We start from the raw sequence: 26,257 nt of genomic DNA, 5'->3' as shown, positions 1-26,257 counted from the left end.
AGTCTCACCAGAAGGGCAAGTTAATAACACTTTACTTTGTGAAACCGTGATATTATGGGTGAAAGCACTATACAATAGCTAAGTGAGGCAATACTGAGGGTAGAGTGCACGTAAGTCAGTGTCTGAGCTGCAGAATTTGCAATCGGTGTCTAGAACCAGGTACTTCATCTTTGGCTCAGACCTCGCCAGCTTTTTCAGTACCTTGAGGACAGGACTGGCATATTCCAAATATTTTACTCGCTATAGGAATTTCTTTCTTTCTTTTATATAGCCTGAACTGAACATAACCAGTGCATGCGTCAGTGGAGTCTGGAATTGCCTATTCATCAAATACGTTCTACTTTGGTACCACCAGCCACCTCTACTACCACTACATTCTTGCTTAAATTTTCTATAGCACCATCATCCCTTGCCACAGGAATTTATAATGGAAAGTATGTATCAGTATGCCCACCTGATAGGAGAAATTGGGAGAAAGTGAAGACAATGGGAGGACTCAGCAAAATGACCCACACTGACCTTTCTCATAATTTTCTGAACTTTTCATTTAGCTAACTTAACATTCTTGACTCTTCTCAACAGCAGCAAATAAGGGTATGACAACCCCTGTGACAACCCCTGTGAGGCTCACCACCATTTAGAAGGCTGAGAGGAGATCTTATTAACGTGTACAAGTATCTGAAGAGAGGGTGTAGAGAGGATGGAGCCAGACTCTTTTCAGTGGTGCCGAGAGACAGGACGCAAGGCAACAGGCACAAACTGAAACACAGGCAGTTCCATCTGAACATGAGGAAAAACTTCTTCACTATGAGGGTGACAGAGCACTGGCACAGGTTGCCCAGAGAGGTTGTGGAGTCTCCTTCTCTGGAGATATTCCCAACTCGCCTGGATGCGATCCTGTGCAATGTGCTCTAGGTGACCCTTCTTGAGCAGGGGTGTTGAACTAGATGATGTCCAGAGGTGCCTTCCAACCTCAACCATTCTGTGATTCTGTGATTCTGTGATTAGGAGATGGTCACTCCTGGGTCACAAAGCTTGTCAAGATGACAAGAGAAGACCTACTTTCAGTAGGATTCCTCTAAGCTAACCCCCAAATATTACCAGTCTGAGAAAGGTTCATATTAGTGGAGTCCAATTTGAATGTGACAATAGAGTTAGATATGGTGGAATAAACAGAAAGAAAACCTGAGTAAGGTTTAGTCATATGTTTTCATTAGACATTCTCTGTGCAAGAATAAATCATCTTATCTGTTATAATAACAGGCTTTGGTAGGGTATTTTACCTCATCCCAGTGTGCATCTCTAATATGTTTGAATGAGTGACCTGACAGAGGTCAGTGAATCCTGGATACAGTGACTTTGATACCTAGACAGCTTCAGACCTCACTGAGGCTGGTACCTTCCCTACTCATGTTGTACTCAAGCTACCCGAAAGAAGAAACAAGATTTCCTTACCAGGGAAGTCTCTTGGAAAATAAACTTGTGTGTTAGCATTTTGAATAAAAAAACTCTTAAAATCTCTTCTCTTCTCTTACTTGATAATGTCATGATACAGGTGGCAATGCACATCTTCATCTCAAACTCCTGTATTTTCAGAGGCAATACCTGACTTATGTAATCAATTTCGTCTCTTAATAAGCATAACCCAGGAAGACCCTGAATATCTAGGGTGTGCTGCTCAGGCTGAAAGAGAACATCCTCTCTGGGCTGCTCTCTTACCCTGTCTATTTGTTTTTGGTTTACTCTGTTAATAGGAATTATAATAAATGACACTATGTCATCTTTTCCTTTCCAAAAGCATGTTCATTACACCTTCCAAGGTGTAATTGCTCACTGTTGTATTGCCTAAGGTGTATTGCTCACTGTTGGCTATGTTTGATGGTTGAGAACCTACCTCTGACTTTGTGATATTGGAGAGGATTTGGGCCTGAGTCTGCTCTAAAAGGACAGTCATCACCTGAAAGCAGGAAAAAGAGGACAAGGATAGGAAAGGTTGGTGAAGACAGCCTGGAGGACTGGGCCTGAAGGACAAATGAGACAGTTCATCCCAGGTGAAGAAAACAGGCAAATCATGACTAAATTGTTCAGAGACAGTTTTGACCACTTTTATCCCCCTGATGCTTCCTGAAAAAGGCAATTGATTTTGATGAAAGGATTTTCATCCTTTTGTGGTTACATGTTTGATCAGGTTCTACATAACCCAAGGATGGTCTTAATGTCTCATCTGACCAGTAGCTTCAGGCTGTCCAAACAGTGGCTGAATTATTTTTGACTGTTCTATCTAACTCACTAGGGCCATGTGTGCACCAGCCAGCTCTGCAACCTCTCCTCCTACCTCGCGGCCTGGCTGCCTGTGCTATGGCTAGCTCTGCTCCGGCCTGGCTGGGTAACCTGGGATCTCATTGCAGGGAGAGAGCAGGGCAGAAAGAACTGGGAGAAGCCTCGTCAGGGAGCTCCACCTATGCAAACTCTACTCCTTAGCTCAGATGCTGCAGTTTAGCTCAGGCTTGGTCCTGTGCCCAGCCTCGTACCCTGCTGATCTTCACTGTGCCTTGCTGACATGACTCCCTGGCTGGACCGTGGCCTGGCCTGTCAAGGCGTCTTGTGGAGCAGTCACAGGCATTGATGTAAGGTGGTCTGCTTGGATTTGTTGCAGGTGTTGTTCCATGCTGTTGATGTAGGTGTTGCTAGCTATTTCATGAACAGCTCATCATGAATGAAAGAGAGAGAAAATCACTCTGCATGGTATGAAAAATCTATTAGTAATAGTGTCTTAGTTTATCATCAACAGTTACTGCATTAGAAGGAGCTCTGAGAAAAACAGCAGGCTAATAAAAGCCTCAGAAATATTGCCAACCTTTCACAAGAAAGAGTAAATGGACAATCTGAGTTCATATCATTCAAGAAGTTGCCCATTGTCACATGCAGCTGCTTGTAATAGACTAGCAAGGACCAATGTAATGCACAGAGTTCCAGGAAATGTGCGTCACCATTTTTCACAATACCAGTTTTGAAAAAGCCATTTCATAATAGTGATATTTGTTTTCTTTTTCCTCTTCCAGATAGAGTAAATTCAAGAGACTAATGGCTGCAATCAGGGTTATTTTTGTGCCATTCCTCCAGCCTGACTGTGTCCCTCTGGATGACAGGTCTGCCCTTGAGTGTATCAGCTGGTCACCCCAGTTTGGTGCCATCTGCAAAAGTGGTAAGAGTGCGCTCTGTCACCTCCTTCAAGTCATTGATAAAGATGTTAAGCAGGACAGGTCCCCAGATAGACCTTTCAGTACACCACTTGTCACAGGCATCCAGCCACTGAGCTCCCTGAGCCCAACCATCCAACGAGTTTTTGGCCATCTGGTTGTCCACACATCCAGACCATAATGACTCGACTTGGATACAGGAATATTTGTGGGAGACAGTGTCAAAAACTTATCTAAAATTGAGGTAAATGACATTTACTGTTCTCTCATCCACAGATGCAGTCATTTTATCATAGAAGGCAATCAGGTTGGTCTGGCATGTTTTACCCTTGGTAAATACATGCTGACTGCTGTAATCATCTTTTTCTCTTTCATGTGCCCAGAAATGTGCTCCAAGAGGACTTGTTCCATGACTTTCCCAAGCTGACAGGCCTGTAGTTCCCCAGGATGACCTTTTGGCCTATTTTTGAAGATGGGTGCAACATTTGCCTTTCTCCAGTCATCAGAGACATCCCCTGATCTCCACGATCTTTCAAAGTTGATAGAGAGTGGCCAACTCTCAGCACCCTTAACTGCAGCCTTTTGAGTCTCATAGACTGGTATGGGTTTGAGATTTCTCATGTAATCCCTGACTTGACCCTCACGCACTGTTGGTAGTTCCTCTCCTCCTTGAAGCCTTTGACTAATCACAGAGACCTGGGAGACCTTCTTGGTGAGGACTGAGACAAAGAAGGCTTTGAGTACCTCAGCCTTATCTGTGACCACTGATACTACTCCACCTGCCCCATTTCAGCAATGAGTCCACATTTTTCTTGTTCAGTCTATTATTATTCATGTAGTGCTAGAAGCTCTTCTTGTTGCCCTTGACATCCCTTGCAAGTGTCAACTCTCTGTGATCTTTGGCTTTCCTACATGCCAGGGCAATACTTCTAAATTCCTCCTCTGTAGCTGTCCCAGCTTCTATCTCCTGTGTATGACCTTTTGCATTGGAGTTCCACCGTGAGTTCTCTGCTTAGGTAAGCTGGTCTCCTGATACATCTACTTGTTTCCCTGAGTATCTGGATGGCCCATTTTTGTGCCTGGAGGATACTGTCCTAGAACACCTGCCAGTTTTCCTGAGCTACTTTCTTGAATAAGTTGAAGTATATTATCCCTTTCTAGCAGAAAATAGGAAACAAATGAGGAGTTGAACATCTATTTAACAAGACTTTAATAATATCTCCTGAATGTCTTGATACTGCCTTTATTATGCTTTCCTGTTCCCTTCCCTGTAGAGGGTCCATGAATGGCTCAGGGCTCAGCACTCAGCACTCCTGGCTCATAGCTTGTGGCTAGGTTATGGTGGACTAGAGCCAAACTGTGCTTCACTTTGGCAATTCTGTCCAAGAGGAAAGGCTGTATAAGCTAGTTTAATTTAGTTCAACCCATCACTCCTTTAGCATGTGGTTGTGATCATTTCAGTTCTGGCCACTACTGTATACTGAGGGAAATGCAAAATGGTTTGCCTGTGTGTCCAGCAGGAACTCAGCCTTAACTTCATTAAGAAATTGACCCTGTTGTACTATCTGCTGGAAAAAAGCTCCCCAGGTGAGTCTTTCCTCAAAAGGCAATGATTAACTTTGTAAAAGACAAACAGTCCTTGTGTGCCAAGAGCTGTCTGCATACGGTTAGACTAAAAGCTGGACAGTGCTGGGGATGGCCCTTGTCTATGCTGGTATCTGGAAGGTTCCCCGGCACCGAAACGTGCCCAGAACAATAGTTCCCAGCACAGACTTGGCCAGGGCTTGCTAGTGATGTCCTGAACAACTCCTGGGCAGAGTCCAGGGGCTAGCTCAGGCCAGGGCTAATGTCTAATCAGCAGTTTGCATGTGTCCACCTCATTTAACAGTTTAATAATATGTACCTGGGCTCTTACATAACAACTGGCTGCAGTGACAGAGAGTAGTCATGGGAATATTTAGTCTAATAATCAAATGTTTAGTGTCATAAAAATCTAGTCTAATAATCAAATGTCTATATTCAAATGTCTAGCATAGAAGTCTGAGCCTTTGAGTCTGAAAATGAGAAGCAATTCTACATCGAAGCATAGACCTGATATAATTCAGTTATTCCTTACCCAATTATGAATAACCTTATGAGACCACCAAAATCTGAATCTCTGACACTGAAAGAAGCAGCAGGATATATCAATTATCAAAATCAGTGGGGCTACACAGAGAATAAAGTTCTTTTTGATGCAAATAAAAGAGGTGGAAAGCTAATTCTGTTAAGGAGGGAAACTGCTGTCCTTTTTCTTTTTGAGTCTTAAGACAACGTTAGAGGTCATAGTGAGCTTCCAGCATTTCATCCTCAGGTAGTAGCAAGTGAATGGCTTACTGGCTAAATGTCCAAAGTGGGGAGTCAGATGACAGCACTCTTTCAGTATAACTCCGGATACAGCATGAGCCTTGTAGGGAGTTAGACTTTAACCAAAGGAAATCTTGTGTGTTCTCGGCTATTATCTGTCCAAATTCTGATTTTGTTGCTGGAATATGCTCCTTCCCAAAGAAAGGAGCTTGGAAAACAAATTATACCAGTAAAATAGAGTTTGATACTGTGCTCCTGATCTCTGTCAAGGATATTAAAAGAGACCAGAGGAGGTAAGCATATTTGCCTTTTGTCCTCTGTGCTGACCATACTGTTTATAGTGACTACTTGCCTATTACAAAGGATTTACTTTGTCTTCCTATTGCTACACTTTGCAGGGGATGCAGAGATTAGATTTTTGCCAAGTAGTGAAAGCACTGTTATTCTGTGCAAATATTAAATAATACTCTTTGCTTGTACAAAACCAGTGATATGGACCTTGAGCATCACATGCAGAACCACTCTTGCAGTGCGTGATAAAGACACAGCTATACACACTCCTATATCTCTTCACACACCTAAATTAAACATAGAAATTTACTCTTTGGGTCCCATTCATAGTACAAACTCAAATAAAAAGATAATTTTTTATCTTTAGAAAGAAAAATCTCCTAAATCCTGGCTTAGCAAAGTAAGAGGGTGGAGGAGGCTGTGGAAAATAAGAATGCATCTGTCAAAATATTGGAGCCATATCCACAAAAGAAAAACAGGAAAGAATGTGCGCTCTGGCAGGGTAAATATAAGAACACAGTAACTCATGCCAGAAAGTTTTTTTTACAGAATAATCTGTAAAAGACGTTAAAAAAAAGAAAAGAATAAAAAATTGTTTCCCCAGAAGAGAAGTTTGCCAGAAACCATGGAGCCAATAGATGGTGAAGGTATATTAAAAGACTTGCTGAAGGAGATAAGGTGAAACCGGAAGATCTCAGTGAGTATTTTGTACTACAGAGGCCCTTGGGGATGTTCTCATGATGGAACTTTCCTTCAAGGGGAATGAGAGGGAAAACCACTCTCAAAGTGAAGTGTTAATTGAAGGGGTTATAGAAAAAATCAGCATCATATCAGTTCAAGATAAAATTCAGTCAAGAGTTGTAAAGGAACACAAGAATGAAATAGTCTGTAGTATTCATAAATGAATGTGCTAGTAAATTCAGGTGTAAAATTGCCTTTGTATCAAAAGAATGAAAAATTAATGTGGTGCCATTTTCAAATTTGTTTCAAGCGTGATCTAGAGAATTACAGACCAGTAAATATGATGTCTTTATAGGAAAAATGGCAGAAATGATAAGAATGAATTAATTAGTGAATTCATGGACAAATATCCGAAAAGTCAGTGTAGAACTTAAAATGGAAAATCATTCCTCTCAAAACTGTTATATTTCAGGTATTGTTTGAAGGATTCAAAGAGCACATGCTCAAGAGACATCAGGTTGGAATTGTTTACTTGGCATTTGCTGAGGTCTCACAGAAAAAGTACTGAAGAAACTAACCTTTCATGAGATAAGAGGAAAGATCCTCATATGGATAAATAGGTATAAGTAGTTGTTCAGGATAACAGAAGTCAAAGGTGACTGTGAAGAAGTGCAATAACCTGAGAACACTGAGTGACTGGATGATAAATTGGCAGATGAAATGCAACGTGCATAAACATGAAATTATGTATGTGGTGAAGAAAAATCTTAACATGCTGAAGTGCTGGACTGGCTGACTGGACACTTAAATTCAGTACAGTATGACCTTTCTTATGCTCCTATGTATTGCTATTGTCATCGGATAAATTTCCAAAGATTTTTCTGTTTGATCTTAAAATGCTTGATTTAGGAGGCGCAAAATACTTTCCAAATATTTTTGTGTGCACCGTCTGGGCATGATAGTAATCCATCTGTCCTCCGGAATAGAGGAGACACCACCATTAGGAGAGATGATTAACGTGGTAGGAGCCAGTACTTTGTTTTCCCCTTAATACTGTAAGTGGATCCTATCCCTGTGATGTATCTTAATGGTAGGTGAGGGGCTGGGGATCTGCCCAGTCTGCAGTCCATGTTGCTGTTGCACAGAACAGTTTTCCCAAAGTCTGGAAGAATGGCAGGATAAATAGTGGCTGTCATGTCCTTATTGTGTAGTGGTGTGACTTGTTCCTCCTACAAGCACAGGCTAGTTATAGTTTTATAATCTGCATATTTATTGGCCTGAGGAGCTGCTATGTAATGGGCTTAATCTTCTTCCTAACTGTGCAGCCCTTCCAAAATGCTCTGTCCTCCTGGTTCCTGTGACTTTTCTTTTCCAAACTCCAATTGTAGCTCAGAGAGTTTGTGTGGGGCATAGGACACAAGGGGAATGGCAAAAGAAAGGAATGACTCAAACACAGCTGAACCCTCTTCCTAGCCCTGCAGCCGTTCCAAAATGCATCACACACTAAGGATCCTGAGGCTGTACATTCCCTACCCCTAAGCTTAACTCAAAGTGTTCAGATGCAAGGTTCATATTGTTTATGGTGCACATATATGAGTAAAGAAATTCTGGACCAGACCAATCTTAGACCTCTTCCACAACCTCACAACATCCAGTATGAACCACACATGCCATCTGAAGCTGTTCTTTCCCAGACTCTAAATCTGTCCCAAACTCTACCCATAAGATTAGATGTTTGGTAGCTAATTTCCATAGAGAGTGAAAGAGGAAAGATAGTTGATCCAAATCTGTTATACCCTTCCTCCAAGATGAAACATTGCTCTGGGCACAAGAATTCGATCTTTCCCAAACAGTAATGTGTCTGTGCCTGTCCCAATATCTCAGCGTTAGATATAGCATGGTCCAGATAGTACATGTAATTGTTGACCTGTGCAGATATGATACTTCTCCATAAGTCCGAGGATCCTCCAATGTTCAGAAGAATCTTGGCCTCCTGAAGCTCCTTTCTCCAGTTTATCTCACCTCATACTGGGTACTGTAAATGTCATTGGAAATGTCCAAACTCTAAAAAGGACAAAAGCTCTCACCAGACAGGTCTTTTTCTCTCTTGGTAGTGACCTGCATAATTCACTAGTTCCCTGGTGTATGATATCATTGGATCAGAAGATGAGAAAAACATTCCTACACCTATATATAACCCAAACATATTCTCAGAATGGGTCACACTACTCCACAATAAGAAGATGTAAGCACCACACCTCTGATATTATGCCTCTGCTAGTTTATTTCTCCTTTGAAGAAGAATCATAATTTATGAGTCTTTCTAATTTCAAATAAAATGAAATATTTCAATGAAATATTTCATTATGACATATTTCAATCATATTCACAAAAAGAACGACATCCAAAAAGGATGATTACCCAAACAGCTGAAGTCAGTCCAGATTAAAAGCAAATACAATGGGATTTCAAAAAAATTGCATATGAGGTAACCATCTCTTTTGGCTGCACTGCTGTCTTTGTCTTTGAAAAGGAAGAAAGTGGAGAAAGCCTAAGGATTATGCCAGAATTTACAGAAGGATATACAGTCGTCTGAGCTGAGAAATACACTTGCAAATTGCTCATTTTACTTTGGTTATTTCATTACTTCAGCAAGTACTATTATCTCTTCAGTTTCCGGTGTTATCGATTGCATTTCGCACTCAGTCTGCAGAAAATAAAATAAAAACTTCCATTAGTTTTATAAATAAGCATAGCCTCTAATAACTTATCTGTAATTCTGAGAGTATTTCAATATTTGTTGTATATTTTATAGGAGTATTTCACTTCTTTATTTCTTAGCTAATAAGCTTTCCGTAGCAGGATATAACAGTGAAATTTCAGCCTCTCTATAATGCAGGCACATGGGTTTTGACTGGCCTAAAGGTGGGCAGGGAGAACTTATGTTTTTCTCTAATGCACCATGCAGATTATCACAAATCATCTCAAATGAATTAAAAGAAAAGGATTAACTTTGTTAAGCCATGCATGCAGATGACTATGCCTTGTCCTGAAGTTTAGCTAACTGAACAGACCATGAGAACTACCCGACATGACATGAGAAATTGCTGGAAAATAAAAGGGATGGTTGGATGTAGGTGGGGTGCTGGTCAATATGCTTGTCTGGTCAAACCATGTGTCTGATCACTGCAGTCTCTCCTATCATCTTACAAAATCCTATTCCTAACTACTTTCTGTGTCACCTTCCTCTCTGTCCTGTATGCATCCCCTAGTGACCTTCAAGGTGGACTAATTGGTGAGTAGGAGGAGACCCATGCCTGGAATGACCAAGGTCAGGGCCAGTGAGCAGGTCAGGGGTCCTGGGATTGGGGCATGGGCATTAGGTGGACTTATAGCCAAGCTCATATTGGAGGGACCTGTGCCTGTGGGGTGTTGTGCGTGCAGAGAGCGAGAGTGTGTTCACTCTTCCCTGGTGAACTTCAGCCCTGCTCAGCTGGTAAAGAGCAGCAGTTACTCTCTGTATTAAGTTCTTTATCATTTAAGCAATACCTTTTAGACTGCAGTAGAACCTTGAATTTCATACATTTTATATAAATAGAAAAAAAAAGATACCTTTAGAGCTGTATCAGGCAGTACATGAAATGCATTTTTGGGCTCTGGGATTTGTGGAAATGCTGCTTTCCAATAGCCAGTCCTGGAGAGCAAAAAGGGATGGAACAGAAAAGAAAAAATAAGTAACCAGCATGTATCAAAACCATTGCACCCTTGAACAAGCTCTTATCTTCCTCTTCCAGAATAGAAGAAATGAAGGAGAGATGAAAAATATATATCGTGTCAGCACAGAATGAACACTGTTCAGGAAAACACTAGGAATTCTAGTGAACCTTGCACGATCTATACTGGAAAGGATAATCAGCCTGTGTGTTTGCAATAAATTCAGCACTTCAAGGAATCAGGAGATATACTGTGCAGACAGTATACACTACAATATTCAGATCAGTTGTACTGTTAATATGAATAATTACATATAATTGTTCTCCTTGCCATGCTGACAGAAGAGGAGGAACTTTGGGCTTCATAGTTACAGCACCTGCAGTACTACACATCTGGTTTGGTTTCTACTGCAGTGTGAATAAAAAGGTTTTATCTGTGCTACTGAGACACCTGTACCATATTTATTTGCTTAAGAACTTCATGCATGTTTCATACACAGGCAAAATAAAATAAATGCATAAATTAAGCCTACCTTTTGCAGAACAAAACTGTGAGGACTGCCACTAAGAGTGTTGCAACTACAGTCAGAAGTAAGATCAACATTGAAGGAGAAATAACTTCTTCATTCCCTGAAAGAATAGCATTTACAATGTTTTAGTGTAATAAAAAGAAATAGATACATAGCTATGTCAAACACCTACTTTGGTTCTGACTGGTGGATATCGGTCTGAAAAGTTTCTGTTGTAATAAAAATCAGCTCTTTAACTTAGTGCTTAAGCGGTAATGTATGTTGGGAGAGATTAACACTGAACCTGTTTGTTCATCTCCTGCAATAAATACCTGCTGTGGTTTCACTTACACCTGTATACATTTTTATACTAATTTCAAACCACCAGAATGTCTGAGTATTAAGAGGTGTACAAATACTGTCTCTCCTTTTCTTCCCAGCAGTGTAGATTGAAACAAAATGTTTGCGTATCATTCATATTTTTGTGTTAGCAGGTGAAAAGCAGTGTGTGAGGTAGACAGGAAATAAGTGGGAAAAACTAGGCCAAAGAATTGATTTTCATTCTTACCAAACTCAAGAGGTGCACTCCACTCCCCCCAGGCTGTGTTTACAAGGCACGCACTGCCAGCTGCTCTGATTTTCACAAGGTACCTCTTTTTTGTATTGAAATTTTGAAATGAGTAGTTATTTTTTCTTTCCTAAAAGCAAAGCAATCAAACGGAGAAGTTTTTCTTCATTGCATTCTAGATGTTAACAGTGTGTAAGTGTCATTTACCACTGAAACTTTTACAAGGTTATGAGAGCATTACTTATGATATACAGAGCAAAATATAAATGCATGTCTGTTTATTATGCATATAATATGCACGTATCCATATATCTCCTTTCAAAAATAACCTGTCCTTCAGTAAACTTTTTCTGTTTAGAACCTATTTTTACTTTACACTGTAACCTGTAACTTCTTATGATATAGCATGACTTCTTGATAATTTCCCTTCCCTATGGCTCCTTCACAGAGACCAAAGCAGATGTTGGACTGTCTCATTTCAGTACTGCTAGAATCAAGTGATGTGAGGCATAAACTGTCTGCATGTACTTCACATTCCTCATGTGCATTATGACTTTTCAAGACAACCATAAATTCCCATCCAAAACCTGTAAAATTCGTAGAAGATTGCAATACTTAGTGTTATTAGAAATTACTGAAACATGCTTACTTTGGATACTTTCAGGATAGAGGTGGAATATGCAAGCTGCCCTAATTAGAAGGAGGTGCAGGATACCTGGAGAATAGCATACATGGATTCCCTTCCTGAAGGGTTTTTGTTGTATTTGTTTTTCGTAAACAGTTAAATTCCTGGGAGACGTTTTCTCTGTATCTCATCTCTGCTGTCATTGACGTGTAACTTCAAATTACAATCAAATATTTGAGGGGTAGTGGGGACAGTACAATGTAAAACTGAAGGTTTTTCAAAATACTTACAGAATAATAATAAAGTTCTGTCTTTGAATATATGACAAACATCATATAAACATAATAATGATTTATCAGTTTGAAATGTTTAAGAAATTTATAAATAAGCATCTCATAAAGCATAGGATATTGAGTGCTGTTATACTGATATTAAAGGCATTTGCATACTATTTACTTCTCACAGATGACTATGAAGCCAACGTATTGCTGATTAACTGAACAGGAAGACTTACTGTTATATAAGTATCTTTGGTCTTTTCCTCAGGATTAGCCTGAAAATTAGAGAAAAACTTTATTTTTATGATTGCTTGTTTTGCGATTAGATTATAAATCATGTTTTATCCACTATCTTCTTTCATCCTATTGCTCTTTCTTATCTACTTGACAGTTTGTTCAGAACTGGTGATTTATCTCAGATTTAAGATCTAATATATAATTCTTCTACAATGCCAAGTTTATATAGTGAATAATTCTGCTATGGAAAAGTATTTGTTTTCCTTACCACCAGAGTAGAGAAATAAATTTTCTTTCAGATTGGTGATTGAACTGAAACACAAGCAAAACAAACCTGGTCTGAATCAAAACTATAGCTTTATTCCTGCATACACTAGGGGGGGGGAAAAAAGAGAGAGAGAAATCTGTGAGATAAAACTTCTGGTTTATGCGTAGTATTTATATTTAAAAATTAATTTCATTACTTTTAGTTGCAAGTGTTATGTAAATATTGTTTCCTTTTCCCTTGGATGAAACATTTTGAGACTGACATGAGTTCACATAGATTTTAAGCTGCCCTTCAACAACATTTTTCATAGATACAGTAAAATTCACTCATTTCTCTTGAACAGCTGTAACAACTGCAATGTAATGTAGGGACCACACGCAGCTAATTGCTGGCAAACTGTATCTTCTTCTCCATTAGCCTGTCAGAGTATAAGCATCGGAAGGTGCTGAAGGAACTGGCAGATGTCACTGTGAGGCTGCTCTCATCTTTGAAAGGTCATGGCAGTTGGGGGAGTTTCCTGATAATTGGAAAAAAGCAAGCATCACACCTGTCTTAAAGAATGGCAAGAAGGAAGATTCAGGGATCTACAGTCACCCTCACCTCAGTCCCTGGGAAGCTTGTGGAGCAAATCCTCTTAGAAGCCATCTCTAAACATACAAAGTGCAGGAAGGTGATTAAAAACAGCCAGCCAGCATGTGTTTGCCAAGGGCAAATCATGCCTGAACAACCTAATTGCTTTCTATGATGAGATGACTGGCCCTGTGGACAAGAGGGTGGGTATGTTGTATACCTTGACTTTAGCAAGATCTTTGATTCAGTCTTCCACAGTCTCCTTTTCACCAAGTTGGTGAGGAATGGGCTGCATAAGTAGACAATAAGGTGTGTGGAAAATTGGCCAGACTGGCCAGCTCAGAGAATTGTGATCAGTGGTGCAAAGTCCACCTGGTGGCCAGTAAATAGCATAGTCCCTCAGGGATCAGTACTAGGAACAATACTATCCAATGTCTTCATTAATGACATGGATAATGTGACACAGCACAACCTCAGCAAGCTTGAGGCCAACACCAAATTGGGGGGAGCAATCAATATGCTAGAGAGCATGGCTGCTACTCAGAGGGACCTGGATAGGCTGGGGAACTGCACTGGCAGAAACCTCATGAAATTCAACATGCGCAAATGCAAGCTCTTGCATTTGGGAAAGAATAACCCCATGCAACAGGATGGTCTAGGAGCTGACTGCCTAGGAAGCAGCTCTGCAGAAAGGGGTCCAGGGATCCTGCTGGAAAATTGACCATGAGCCAGCAATGCGCACTTGCAGCAATGAAGGCCAACCACATCTGTATTAGTAAGGATAGAGTCAGCTGGTCCAGGAAAGTCATCCTTCCCCTTTGTTTGGCACTTGTGTGGCTGCATCTGGAGTACTATGCCCAGTTTTGGGCTCCCCTGTTTTAGGCTGTAAAATCGCATGCCCTTCATTACACATTTTCTATTTGTTCTGGAATCTTCCCAGGCCATTTGCTGTTTGATTCATCTATTTGAGCATGGGACATTTTTTTGGGGGTGGGGGGAGGGGTGCCATTTCACCTACGTCTTCATTGAATAAGTTGTTTAAACACTCTTAATTGTCAAGAAGAAGACAATTTAAAGCTTGTTCTTTCTCATGCTAAAGTAAACATCTAAATTAGGCCAGTTAAACTGCACAAATATCCTTCTATTGACTTAAAAGCAAGTCTAGTAAGCTATCTTAAATATAGACAACTGCCTTATAGACAGCTGAAGTTAGAAGAGATGAATTCCACACATTACAATTAAGAACAGATTAGAAAAGCTAACATGCATTTTAAAGAGCAGGTCATTCTGATTTTTTTTTCTCTCTAGTTGTACTACATAATATTAACGAAACCAAAACACTCAAGACTGTGATGATGCTTGAGTTTAACAATACAATTTGTCCAAATGGTTATATAATGTGGCCATTTAGAATCTGGAAGTCAACTTGGTGAGTGGCTAACAAAGATACTAGATTAAGCACCTCTTAAGAGACAAGACAGTGACTATTATTTTGTAGTAGAGATCATCTGAAGGGGGAATCCACTAAATAACTGCTGTTAAAACTCATAAAAAATGGCCCATAGACTGCTTAAGACACTTTAATGACCATAAAAAGACAGCAAAGGGCGTATTTGTTTCATAGAGTATATCCTGATTTGCAACAGACAAAGATTTCAAGAAGTATTTGAAGATTTCAAGAAGCTTTACTGCAATTGCACATTTATGCAAAGGTAATACGAACTTTCCTGTAAGCTTGTTTTGCTACAAAGATCAAGGGAGTGGGAGAAGTAATAAAGCTTTATAACAGTTAGTTGGGCCTGGGAGAAAACTCGTCTGTGAGAGGGCAAGACCCATCCAGACTAAGCAGTTTCAAATAACAGAAATCCAGGGAATGCCTTGAATCTGTGGCCCAGGCTGACTGTAGCACAGGCCGGTTTTTCCTTTGTAGACACTATCTGCCATCCTGTGGTCATTTGATGAAATTCCTCCACAGTTACAGTAGCTAATGTCTACTCTTTTTGCAATGAAACACAGCAACCTATCACTCTGTATTGCTTCAAAAAGACTTGTAAAATCAAGATCTGAATTTGAATTTCAGGAGCTTAAATGATTCCCTTAATTTTAAAAGGTAACCTGTGGTTAGATGCTCTGCCTTTCTGCTTTATCTCTCTCATTTATTTTCCTTTTATTTAACATTATACAGCTTCAACTCTTAGACCAACGGTTGTTTTGCTTCCATATGATATCTGGAATATCGTAAATATAACACACACACACACACACACACACATATATTTATAAATATATATATATATAAATCGACACATATGTATTCAATATACATAATTATCTCTCTATATATATTCAAAATAATATATCTATGTACTATATAGATATAGAACATATAGAAATTTCAAGACTCTTTAACTGAATGTACTATTCATTTTTTTATGCTGTCCAGAATTTACAGTCCACCTCTGCTCTTTCATAGAGATGCAGTCACCATTGGAAAAACTGCAGTCCTGGACAGCTCCTGTAAGTCTCAGTGAAAGAAACCTCTTTTTGAGTTCTGTCACAGCCAAAACTGTGACTGTGTTCAAGTCATGATGAATCCATGCTTCTCCCCTTAGTCCTACACAGTTGTACCCACCCAATGTGCCTTCAGCAATAACTCACTCAGCGGAACAGACACAAAAAGATGGGGCAGTACATGGTGGGGTACAAGAATGGGAGGACCACAAAGGAATATGGTACTACATATGAGAAAGGCTACACTGTAAAAGAGAGAGAGAAAGTTTTCTCTGTTATGTATGTGTGTAGGTAAATGCTAACATATATATTAATGTTAAATATACATCAAGAAATTCCTCTTACCTTATGCTTTATGTCAACTTCATATTTAAAACACTCGTCTTTGCTTGAATGACTTATTTGGGGTCGTTGCCATTGAATTATGCAACCTTTTTGAATTCCATCACAGTTGATAGTGACATTTAATGGGGGCATGAGCTTTTCTGAAATGATACAATCAAGAATGCAATTAAAATCATTTTCATCTCTTTTTGCTTTGATAAAAGAAAGTGCAATTGCAGGTAGCATATCTACAAAGAAAGATACTTATTTGTATCTCTTCTTAGAAACTCTGTTAGATATAATTGAAAAACCGGAGTTCTTCAGATCCTGTCTCCAGGATCGAAAAAAACAGGGTCTGAGCCAGGGAACGTGACTTAGGAGCATACCAAGATACAAAATTCCTCCATTTATTTTGGTAAACACTTAGATAGAGTTTCTTCTTCTTTTTATGAGGATGTTCCTTACTGAGGAGGAACAAGCTGAAGCTGAGAAATCCAAAGGACTTTTCTTTCTTCAAGCCTCCTCACCTGATGCTTCTGTAACATGAAGGTGTGGCTTGCTTGGTGTTGTAAACTATGCAGTTTAATCCCTCTCCCAAATAAGCTATTAAATTACAAATTTAAGAATGGAGCTTCAATTTTAAGAATCAAGCCAACTTCTCTACATATCTGCCATAGGTGTGAGCACAAATATGGAGACTTTATATTTCAGTCATCCCCAAGGACATGATACTTATTGTAAAAACAAAAGACAAACAGTCATTGATCGCAAAAAGGGTGATAAAAGGCTGAAAGAGGAAACTTCAGTTTCAGCTAGACTATCTTGCTTTGATTTTTAGAGACCGGATTGGGCTATTTGGGCTATTCACTGTCTATGCTTATGGTGAGTCCCTGTAGGGGAATGTCCCTGTAGGAGACAGTGAGGTGCTGTCCTTCTGCCTATATTGATCTGTTCGTGGCTGGCTGTGCCTTTACTGTGCATATGTGCACACCTATTTGGCATTCACACTCAGCCCCGCTACCAGCAGGGCCTGGAAAGGGGAATGTGGAGCAGCTGTACTCCTCCACTGGCCCAAGACAGGAGTGATGCTCTGGATCCTACAGTCCGCCAGCCTTGGCTACTCTTAACAGCACTGATCAAAGAACAGTCATGTTTCATTTCCTGTAAATAAATGATGCAGCTCCATTCCTTCTCCTTGTAGAACGAAGCCTTATTTGTCCATTTTTTGCATACAATAGCAGAAAGAGTGGGGCTTTGCCAAATCAGTTGATTCATTCCCATAGTAAATGTACAGGATGCTCCCAAGTACATCACCACATAAAGCATGTGAAAACTTGTAGTGCTTTGTATACATATTCATTTCTCTAGTGAGGGTATGTTGTCCATGGTTGCCATGCCCACTGGCAATAAGAAGGGGGAGCCAGTGCTCAGATAAGCTTCTTCTGACATGTCTCTTCAGTTGAAAGGTTTTTGGCCATCATTGAAGGGACAGAGGTGTGTAGTGAAATCTCTTACGTCCTGAGGACCTTGCAGGAGAAAGACTTAAAAACAAGATTGGTCCGACGTAGATTAGCCTCTGTGGAAAGGCTTTTGGTGCTGAAGAAGCCAGGGTAGATTGTAGCTGTAGAGATTTCTTGATTGATTTCACTGTGCCTTTTTGACTTGGGGAAAAGATTTTCTGGAAGAACCCACAGTCTATCATCTCTTTTGACTTTAGGTCTAAGGTGAGACACAGATACTTGGCTCTTTAACAGGTGATTTATCACCTGGAAGGAAGTGACTGTGGCCATCTCAAACAGGAAACTTGCCGTTGCAAACCACGTACTTCTCCAAACCTGGTGTTAAGGCTGTACAATACAAGTCAAGCCATGGAGTCTGTCCGCATAAGAAAGGATGGAAAAGCAGTGACTAGAAAGAAAAATTCTGGACGAAGTATTAAATTTTGGAGAAGTAAAACAAGCAAGGCAGAAAATCAAACTATAATAGAAGAACTACTGCAAAAATAAAAGTTATGATATATTGTGTTTCAAAATATGGAGACAGAAACACTGACCAGAGTAAGTGATTGAAAGCAATTTAAACAGAGAGGCATACACTGCCCCTTTTGTCATTGCAAGGATAACGTATGAAAGGAGAGTTCAGGGCTTGCCTCTATAGATACCATATTTAAGGAAAGAGCATTCTCTCCAGCAGTGTTTGTAAATGGATAACCACAGTGTGAACTGACATGTAGATAGCTTGTCAAAAGGAAGTGCTACAGATTCTACAAGTGTGTAAACTGGAGTAGAATTCTGCAGCCAGACAGCAAAGCAAGAAATAAGACTAGTTGCAGCAGTGTTAAGTTTAACAGGAAATAATATGAGGGTTTGTTTTGAATTCAGTGATACAGTCGATATACTTCAGCCTTTAGGCTAATATTTAATTGAATCGGTTTTCAAGCTAAGCAACAAAATTTCACTATATTTGTATGGGAGAAGAGAAATATAGAGGTTTCAGAAGTAATTCTGGAATTTGATACCAACATCCACTAGTTTATGTGCTTTCGTGGCTTTTAGGAAATTGATATCCAGCTGGAAAACCCTATCTCTCAGCATTAGTATTCTGTTAGGGTGGTCAGACTTCTCTGAGCTGTTATTTCATAATGTCTCTGCCTTCTATTGCTCTGATTCACTTTTGGAATGATATTTTCACAACCACTGGGGCGAGGATCAAAGCTTTCCAAGGAAAAGGAAAGCCTGTTTTGTAGGGAGAGATTTCTGTAATGAGCACAGCTCCTTCGCAGAGATGAATTCCCTACTCCCTTCATGCAAAAATGGAAATAAAGCAGAAATAAATTACTTACTTACCAATTGTATACAGTTTAATGTACTCATCATGGAACCGGATCAGGGAGTCTTTGCTAGAGCCATTCACCATGAAGTAAGTAGTAGTATCTTTTATCATCACATTTTGGAATTGACATCCTGTGTGTCTCCCATTTTCATCTTTAACATAAAGCTCACATTCCCTCTCTTCTTCTTCTCTGTGCACAGCAAGGTGTTTTAGTTAATGCATGCAGTGTCATGTGTTGAATCAGAATTCAGAATTCCCCAGAGTCAAGCAGACCTACTCACCCTGAGTTCTGCCAGTAGAGAAAATATTGGGTATCACCTGGAGCATCCCTGCCTGCATGCCAAGTGCAGTTCATAAGGGAGACATTGTAAATCACACAGGAGAAATTTGTAATGGCTGTCCCGGGCAGGCCTGCAAATAGAGGAATGTCGCATGTCCCCTTGCTCCAAGCCGGAAGATAGATGTATTTTAGGCACCTGTGACTTCAGCTGATTATTGCATGGGTTTAGGAATGATGTGCTTCATTTTAGGTAGCATAACTGGAAGTTGTTTGCAGTGACAGGCTCTATGAAGAATTTCACATGGATATAAACTCCAAGGATAAGATTATGGTTGCATCTGATAGAATAAGGCTCAGAGGAGCCTACACTGCTTTAGTACAGGCTGTAAGCTAAAGTGGCTACTCCTGTGCTTTGAATTGTTTCAATTCAAAATGAGACACTGGTGCCTCAATGTCACTAACTGAAATATCTCCCTGTCAGCCTTCAGGACCCTACAGTAGTATTTCTGTTCCTGATGAATTTGCTTCAATGCTCTGTCAGATATGTAGGGAGAGTGAGGAGGAGCCTAACTGAGGACTCCAGAGAAGATGAGAAGCCCAAGCACAGACCTCTTAAGTCTCTCCAGACTTCAGAGAGAAATGCTTACACAAATAGGTATAGATGTAACCTTAGGAAGCCTTTGTGATTTGCAGAGATACCTTCTTCCACCTGGAATTAATTCCAGGAAACACATCCTGATCACAAACATTTCTCCTTAAGCTTCCTGCCCCCCACACCCCTCCAAAAAAAGTTCCAGTAAGTCTTTTTTTAAATCTGCCTTTTAAAAGGAAGCATGACTTATCCTTAAGTCATCACTCTTTTTAAAAGGAAATGGGGGCTTGACAATACTAGAATTAATGCCATTTTGCATATGCCCACTCTAGTTTGCTTAAATGAGCAGATCATGTTCCTCACGCTCTTACTACTCTCATATATATTACCCCTCTGATATAAAAAGGGGTAAATTCTGTCAGACTTTTCATTATTGTGGATGATATACCACAAAGTATTAGTCATGAGATCATGAGTGACACTGTGATAAAACTAAAGATATCACAGATTTCTCAAATAAGTTCAAAACCAGCAGCCACAAACCTGTTTCCCTTGGATTTTTAATAACGTTTTAACATTAATGTAAATGTTTAATGTTTAAATGTAATCGATAAAATATTAACACAAACATTTAAAAGAGAGATGGCAATTGAAAAGATGGCAACAAGCAAGGTGGCAACTGAGGACTAAAGAACTACTGAGCTGTCATAGGAATCTCCTTTTCTTGTGACTATAAATCTTGCCATAAGGCTGTGAACAAGAAGCTTGTTCATAACATAGGAAACAAATGAATTAAAGAATGATTTTTTTTTTTTTTTTTAACCCTTAAAACATTGGAAGCAGACAAATCCTTTCCCAAGGTCGAGCATATTACCTTGTGGAATAAATGTGCATATGCTTGAATATGTAGTGTTGATGTTCACTGCTGTAACTGAAAAGTTTGCACCATTATGTAGAGGAGGTGCCATATTTCTTTCAAACATGCAGGTTGTATCCTTCACCTGAAAAATGATATGCACATGGTTTACTTTTCTGTTTTTCATTGGGTGGTTTACATATCACTCCTTGTAGAAAGGACTCAGGCTTGTATTTGATTTGTAACAGTGGGACCACTGCAACAGTGAAACAGGTACCAACATCTTTCCAGGCTCAAGAACTCCCTTCCCAGAAGGCTGGGGTAATAAAACTTTACCAATGCAGGGTGAAGAGTTCAGTGTTCCCTCAAGGAAATCCTAGAGGAAATCCTGGTAAAACGGTGTTAGAAATAGCAATTCCTCCTGCCTTTCCACCCATAGTCCCCCAGATCAGTTCAAACATCCTCCACATGGAGTATGTGTTTTCATAGGAATCAGCACCTGGCTGCAATGTTTATACTCCATGCAAAGACAAAGTGAGGTACCCCACAAATGACTGTCTGCGTAAGAAGCTGGGCTGAGGTTCATCTCCACTAACATTATCTTTCTGACAGCTAGCATCTAGTCTGAACAAGTCATATGGGTGCCTTGTCCACGCAGTGGTGAGGGAAGGTAGAGACATTGGTATCTAAGAAACATGGGATACATTGCCTTCAGGCAGGGCCTGTACCTCCTTAGCAACTCCTATTGGAGCTTAAAGAACTACAATCTCCATGTTTAGATTGCTGAAATGAGGGTGACATGCATTTACTCAAATCTGTGATTAGTGGTGCAGATGATATAATTGCATGGAGTATTAAAGGAATCCTAAAAGGTCAGGCTTTTCTAGAAACTGTCTACTGAAACATTAAACACGGTATATGGATTGCTTATTGACATAGTAATGTAGCATGAAATGTTCCCTCTCTATCTGTGCAAAATAGGCTGCCAAAACCTATACATACTACTACAGTTCCTGTTCTTAAAACAATTCTATATTTGGGGCTGCCTATCCAGTCAGATGCATGAGAAATATTGGCCAAATGGGCTGATACCACTGCAGCTTTGAGCTCTAGAAGAAGGGAACTTAGCTAAGGCAGGAGCAATACATATGCAGGAAAAAAGAATAATGTCAGGAGGACAACTTCATGACTTGCTTTGAAGTTTCAGTCCATCTTGTAGAGGACAGTGACTGAGAAACTATTCTGCTTAACACACAAAGTAGTTGCATAATAGAGGAAGGTCTAACTTGCCATCTTCCCTGCATCAGCACTTCTAAAAACAAACTAAAACATAAGCAGAAGTTGCTTTTTCATAAAGTCATGCCAGTTTTTAAGTCATCCATTCACATAAGATCTGAGGTCCAAGTCTCTTGTCTTCTATCAAAAGTTTGGATCTCTAGTCAGAAAGGCTGGTGGCATTTCTCCTTTTCAGCTATTTATATAGGTTTCCCATTTTCTTGAGCCGAGATGAGAATCTGGACCATGCTGACCTGCAGACTGACCTAGAGAGTAAATCCTCCAAGAATGTCTGGCTATAGAGATACCATCCACTCAGGCCCACAATTTTTTTCAGGACTTGGTTCAGTTTGCCTATACAAAGGCAAAATTTGTATTTGAAATACCCGTGAATACCCTGTCTGGCCCCAGCAGCCACTCCAGAAAGGATGTCTTCACTGTCTTCTGTGCCACACCATCCAGTCCTGAGCAGGCACATCATTGCATCTCCAAGGCCACCTAAGTCTTATCTTTAGGTAAGTCAGTCAGGACACAGGCACCTAACTCAAGTCTATCCATTGTACTTATAAATCATCTTCTGCATTTCATGAGCTGCCTCTCACCTAAGCTCCTCTGAAATACGGACAAGAGGCAATCTTACACTTCAGTCCCATCAAGGCCATGATTTCATAAGAGTGCTCTGAAAGCAAGTATTTCATGAGAATGGTGAGAGAGAATGGACATACCTCAGTACAAAGAAGGATCTCACTAAAACCTAGAAAGAAGTAATAAAACACAGACTACCTTCTTCCTACCAAGGATACGTTTTTCAGTTACATAAGGATATGAAAGAAAAAGAAAACAAGTGTAATGATTTATCTCTATTAAAACTTTACATAGCAAATTTACCTTTATCTTTATCTCCCCATCACCTGCATTCACAGAACACGAATACTCAGTGAAATTCATGCTGCTCACCCAACTCATTTCCATTTTCCTCCGATTCAGTGTCAAATTTCTAATAGGTGAGTCTGGCATCTCCACTGAAAGTATCACAGAAGAGTATCAGTACAGATGCAATACTGATGTTCCCAGATTTTCAGGTGCAGAGGCTACCTAGGAGGCCTCAGCCATAAGGCAGCTTAACCACAGCTACCTCTAAAGAGAAGCACATTACACCCCATCTCTGAGGATGTCCTGTAGGAGCATTGTACTTACAGTCTGTGCATCGCCAGCCACCACACACTGGGGCAAACAGCAGCATCCACTGGATCATGAAGATGAGCCCAAGAGGAGCAACCATCTCTTCTTCCTTGGAGACAGAGAGGAGCAAAACTTGCCCAGAGTGGATGACGTCAGAGAGAACCACTCACCCCTGAATTTAGCTAGTCTGCCCTGCTCATACTGCCTGCCTCCACACCATCCTTCAGCTCCTATGGCTCTAGTGAGGCAAGATTTCCCCATACTGAAGCCATGCTGACACTTTCCCAGCAGGCTGTATTAATTCACGTCCTTGGGGATCTTGTAGTTTGTTATAGCTTCTGCCATCTTGCCAGAAGAGAAGTCAGAATCACTGTGGTGGTGGAGGCTGTGGTTTCCAAGATCACTTTTAGAGCCATTTCATAAATGGGAGTTACTCTGGCAACCGGCCAGCACTCTGGCACTATAATGAGCAATTACATGCCTTGGCCAGCAATTCTGCAATTGCACAGTTGAGTTCCTTCAGAGATCACAGGTGATGACACCTAGTCCTGGTGGCTTATTAATATCTAATTTATCCACTTAGTAAACCATCTGTATATTTACCTCAAAGTGATCTAGCTTCTCTGCTACAGTTTTCCTTCTGGCTTCAGCAGGACTGATGCAAAGTGTGCATTGAGATTTTGTGTTGCAGCTTCATGGTTCTTGAGGGACACTTTTACACTTCTGCCACCAAGACATCTCACTGATTCCCTTGCTGGTTTCCTGCTGTTGATATATTTAAAGAACTTGTTAGCAGCTTGAGAATATTTGCAAGGTGCTCTTCACTTCCTTTTATCCCTTCTGATTTCCTGTTAACATTAGACCTGCCGTGTTTACGAGCATTTCTGTTTTGCTTCTTTGGGAAAGATTCACATTTTTTAAAAGCTGCCCTTTTTTCTAGGTTGATCTACTTAACTATCCAAAAGAGACATATATGGGTTTTTTTTACTGTTATGTTTTGGTTTCTTTTCAAATTGTGTTACAGAATTACTTGACTTTCCAATACAGCAATTCTGAACAACTTCCATGCTTCTCTCAGGCTTCTTCTTTCTGAATTGCTCCTTTAGGGTATCTTTTTGCTTGTTTGTTTACTTGTTTTTGCTTAACTGCCTCATATTCCATTTCAAGACAGGGTTAAAGCAGAGGCCATCCTATAGATTCCTCTTGTCCCCAAAACTTTCCCAGCCTCTACACTGTCTAAATGACTTCTTGTGTACTATCATGCTCTGAGTCTCCAGACCTCTGTCCATCTCTCAGGTCTTGAGGGAGAGAAAATTAAACAGACCTCTCAAGCAGTAAGAAAAATGTTCAGATAAACCATACAAAAATTAAAGAAGTTTTAATTTTCTGCCGCAAAACAATAAGGCTGTTGATCCTGGGACTGCTGTATGAAATGCCATATACGTATATTTGATGACTGCTAACTTAAGGTCTAAAGATTATCTATGTGCTATAAAGAAAGGTTAAGAGGAATAGACATCAGGCAAGTGGCTAACAGTCGCAAACAGAAAATGTCAAAATCAGTCATAGCAATATCAATCAGCTCCAATCACCCTGTGGGCAGCGTGTTATGATAAAGTCACTAGCTCGTAAAACCTGATTCATGTACTTTCAAGGATGTTTTTGAATATATGCATAAATCTAGGAGGGGTATCTAATTTTGCTGCAAATTCAGTACCAAAAATGTAAAGAAAATCAAAATTGTGGCTAGGACCTTTCGTAAGCAGGGAGTAGGCACTTTGTTTGCAAAAACCTTTGTTCAGTTTAGCTCCATTTATTCCTTTGCCAGCTTTGAGATTTTGCCTAGGACATTTTTCTTCTAGCCTGGGGATTCCAGTATCCATCCTCGTATCTTACTGCATACCTCAGTGAACAAAACAGTCAGACAAGACAAAGATGAACCTACCTTGTTTTTCAAAACTTCTGTATCTCGTTTATCTTTGTATAATAGTCTTGAGGCTCAAAGAAGGTTGAAAGACTTGCATTTGAAATGGTTGCGTAGCTATAAATAGGGTTGTCTCCCTCACCACTTGCATTATAGGGAACTGTTGTACAATGGGAAGTGTTGCAAGATGTGATCATCACGTCCCTCCTTATTCTTACCGAATTCATTTCATTGCACAACTCATGATTTCATGTAACATGAACAAGCAGTTAACTAGTTATGTTTTCCTTTCTCTTGTACAGGATTCATTGGTGCTTTGGTATCCACTGAGTATGCAAAAAACTTTCTTTTACAGTTCTTTCTGTTTGTCCCTAAAAAACCCTTAGTAATACATAGCATCTTTTGACATGTGTCCTGGTGTGGTGAGGCTGGGGGCTCCCTAGAGCCGGTGTTGGGTGGGGACTGCCAGCAGGGCTGGGTTGGGACTGGCTGCCGGGGTCCGTCCCCCTGCCCCGAGGGAGCAGGGCCCCAGGGGACAGTGAGGGCTGGGGGGTGCCCCCCAGGCCCGGACACCACCAATTCGAAACAATCCCCATGCCTGTGGGAAAGAGAGGATTTCAAATCTTGGATATAAGGTTTTCAAATAAGTTACATAAAAGCCAGAAGTCATGATTTGGGTTTGTTCTCAGTTCAGTAGTCCCAGTGCCAACCTCCCACCCCCACCAGACCCACAAAAACAGACAAAAAATTGCCAGTAGCCCTGTGAAAAAGCAGGCAAGTTAAGCATCCTGGTGCAAAAAGCCATTCCAGAGGCTGCTATGGAACATTCGTTCCATTTTCAAGCCACAACTATGAGTTTTCTGGGGGGGAGGGTTATTATAAACATCAAAAATATCAAAAGCTCTCTTATACCCTGAAATGCTCGCTTCACATGAGACAACATAAGACACAGCTCATTTAATATTGAGCTTTATGATCCATGCAAAGAAATTTCATTACATCACATGTCAAAATTTAAACATAACTGGAAAATATGGTATTTTCAAGCTGTAAATCATGTCAGGTTTTTCCTCTTAAGAACAGTCAGATCCAATCTGCTGTAGTTTAAAAGTCCTAAGAGAGAGAATAGTCCATGTACTTCTCTACCACTCCCATTTCTTGCCTATTACATTTGGAAAAAAACATCTGCTGCCCA

At 40.2% G+C, this 26,257-nt stretch overlaps 1 protein-coding gene across 1 annotated transcript; it reads right to left on the bottom strand.

Moving 5' to 3' along the window:
* Positions 1 to 8,796: 8,796 nt before the first annotated feature.
* LOC106490908 (granulocyte-macrophage colony-stimulating factor receptor subunit alpha-like) lies at positions 8,797 to 25,163 on the bottom strand. The gene is made up of 13 exons (XM_067289722.1): positions 25,084 to 25,163; positions 23,742 to 23,903; positions 23,154 to 23,247; positions 22,845 to 22,978; positions 20,700 to 20,826; positions 19,235 to 19,364; positions 18,968 to 19,143; positions 16,143 to 16,282; positions 12,448 to 12,486; positions 11,309 to 11,438; positions 10,765 to 10,861; positions 10,131 to 10,212; positions 8,797 to 9,225 (listed from the first exon to the last, which is right to left on the bottom strand). The coding sequence occupies exons 3-13, from the start codon at positions 23,236 to 23,238 to the stop codon at positions 9,154 to 9,156; spliced, it is 1,212 nt and encodes a 403-aa protein (XP_067145823.1). The 5' UTR covers positions 23,239 to 23,247; positions 23,742 to 23,903; positions 25,084 to 25,163; the 3' UTR covers positions 8,797 to 9,153.
* Positions 25,164 to 26,257: the final 1,094 nt, after the last annotated feature.

The sequence above is a fragment of the Apteryx mantelli genome, chromosome 1 (assembly GCF_036417845.1).
Source record: "Apteryx mantelli isolate bAptMan1 chromosome 1, bAptMan1.hap1, whole genome shotgun sequence".
Lineage (NCBI taxonomy): Eukaryota > Metazoa > Chordata > Aves > Apterygiformes > Apterygidae > Apteryx > Apteryx mantelli.
This window is presented reverse-complemented; position numbering and strand designations above follow the sequence as displayed.

Bases quoted from the DNA above. Each gene is read 5' to 3' on its own strand.
- LOC106490908 (XM_067289722.1), bottom strand. From the start codon at position 23,238: ATGGTTGCTCCTCTTGGGCTCATCTTCATGATCCAGTGGATGCTGCTG. The intron at 20,827-22,844 runs GTAAATTTGCTA...ATCATTTTTCAG, and splicing joins ATGGGGAGATAAAGATAAAG to GTGAAGGATACAACCTGCAT. The intron at 9,226-10,130 runs GTATCTTTTTTT...TATTTTCTGCAG, and splicing joins TGCCTGATACAGCTCTAAAG to ACTGAGTGCGAAATGCAATC.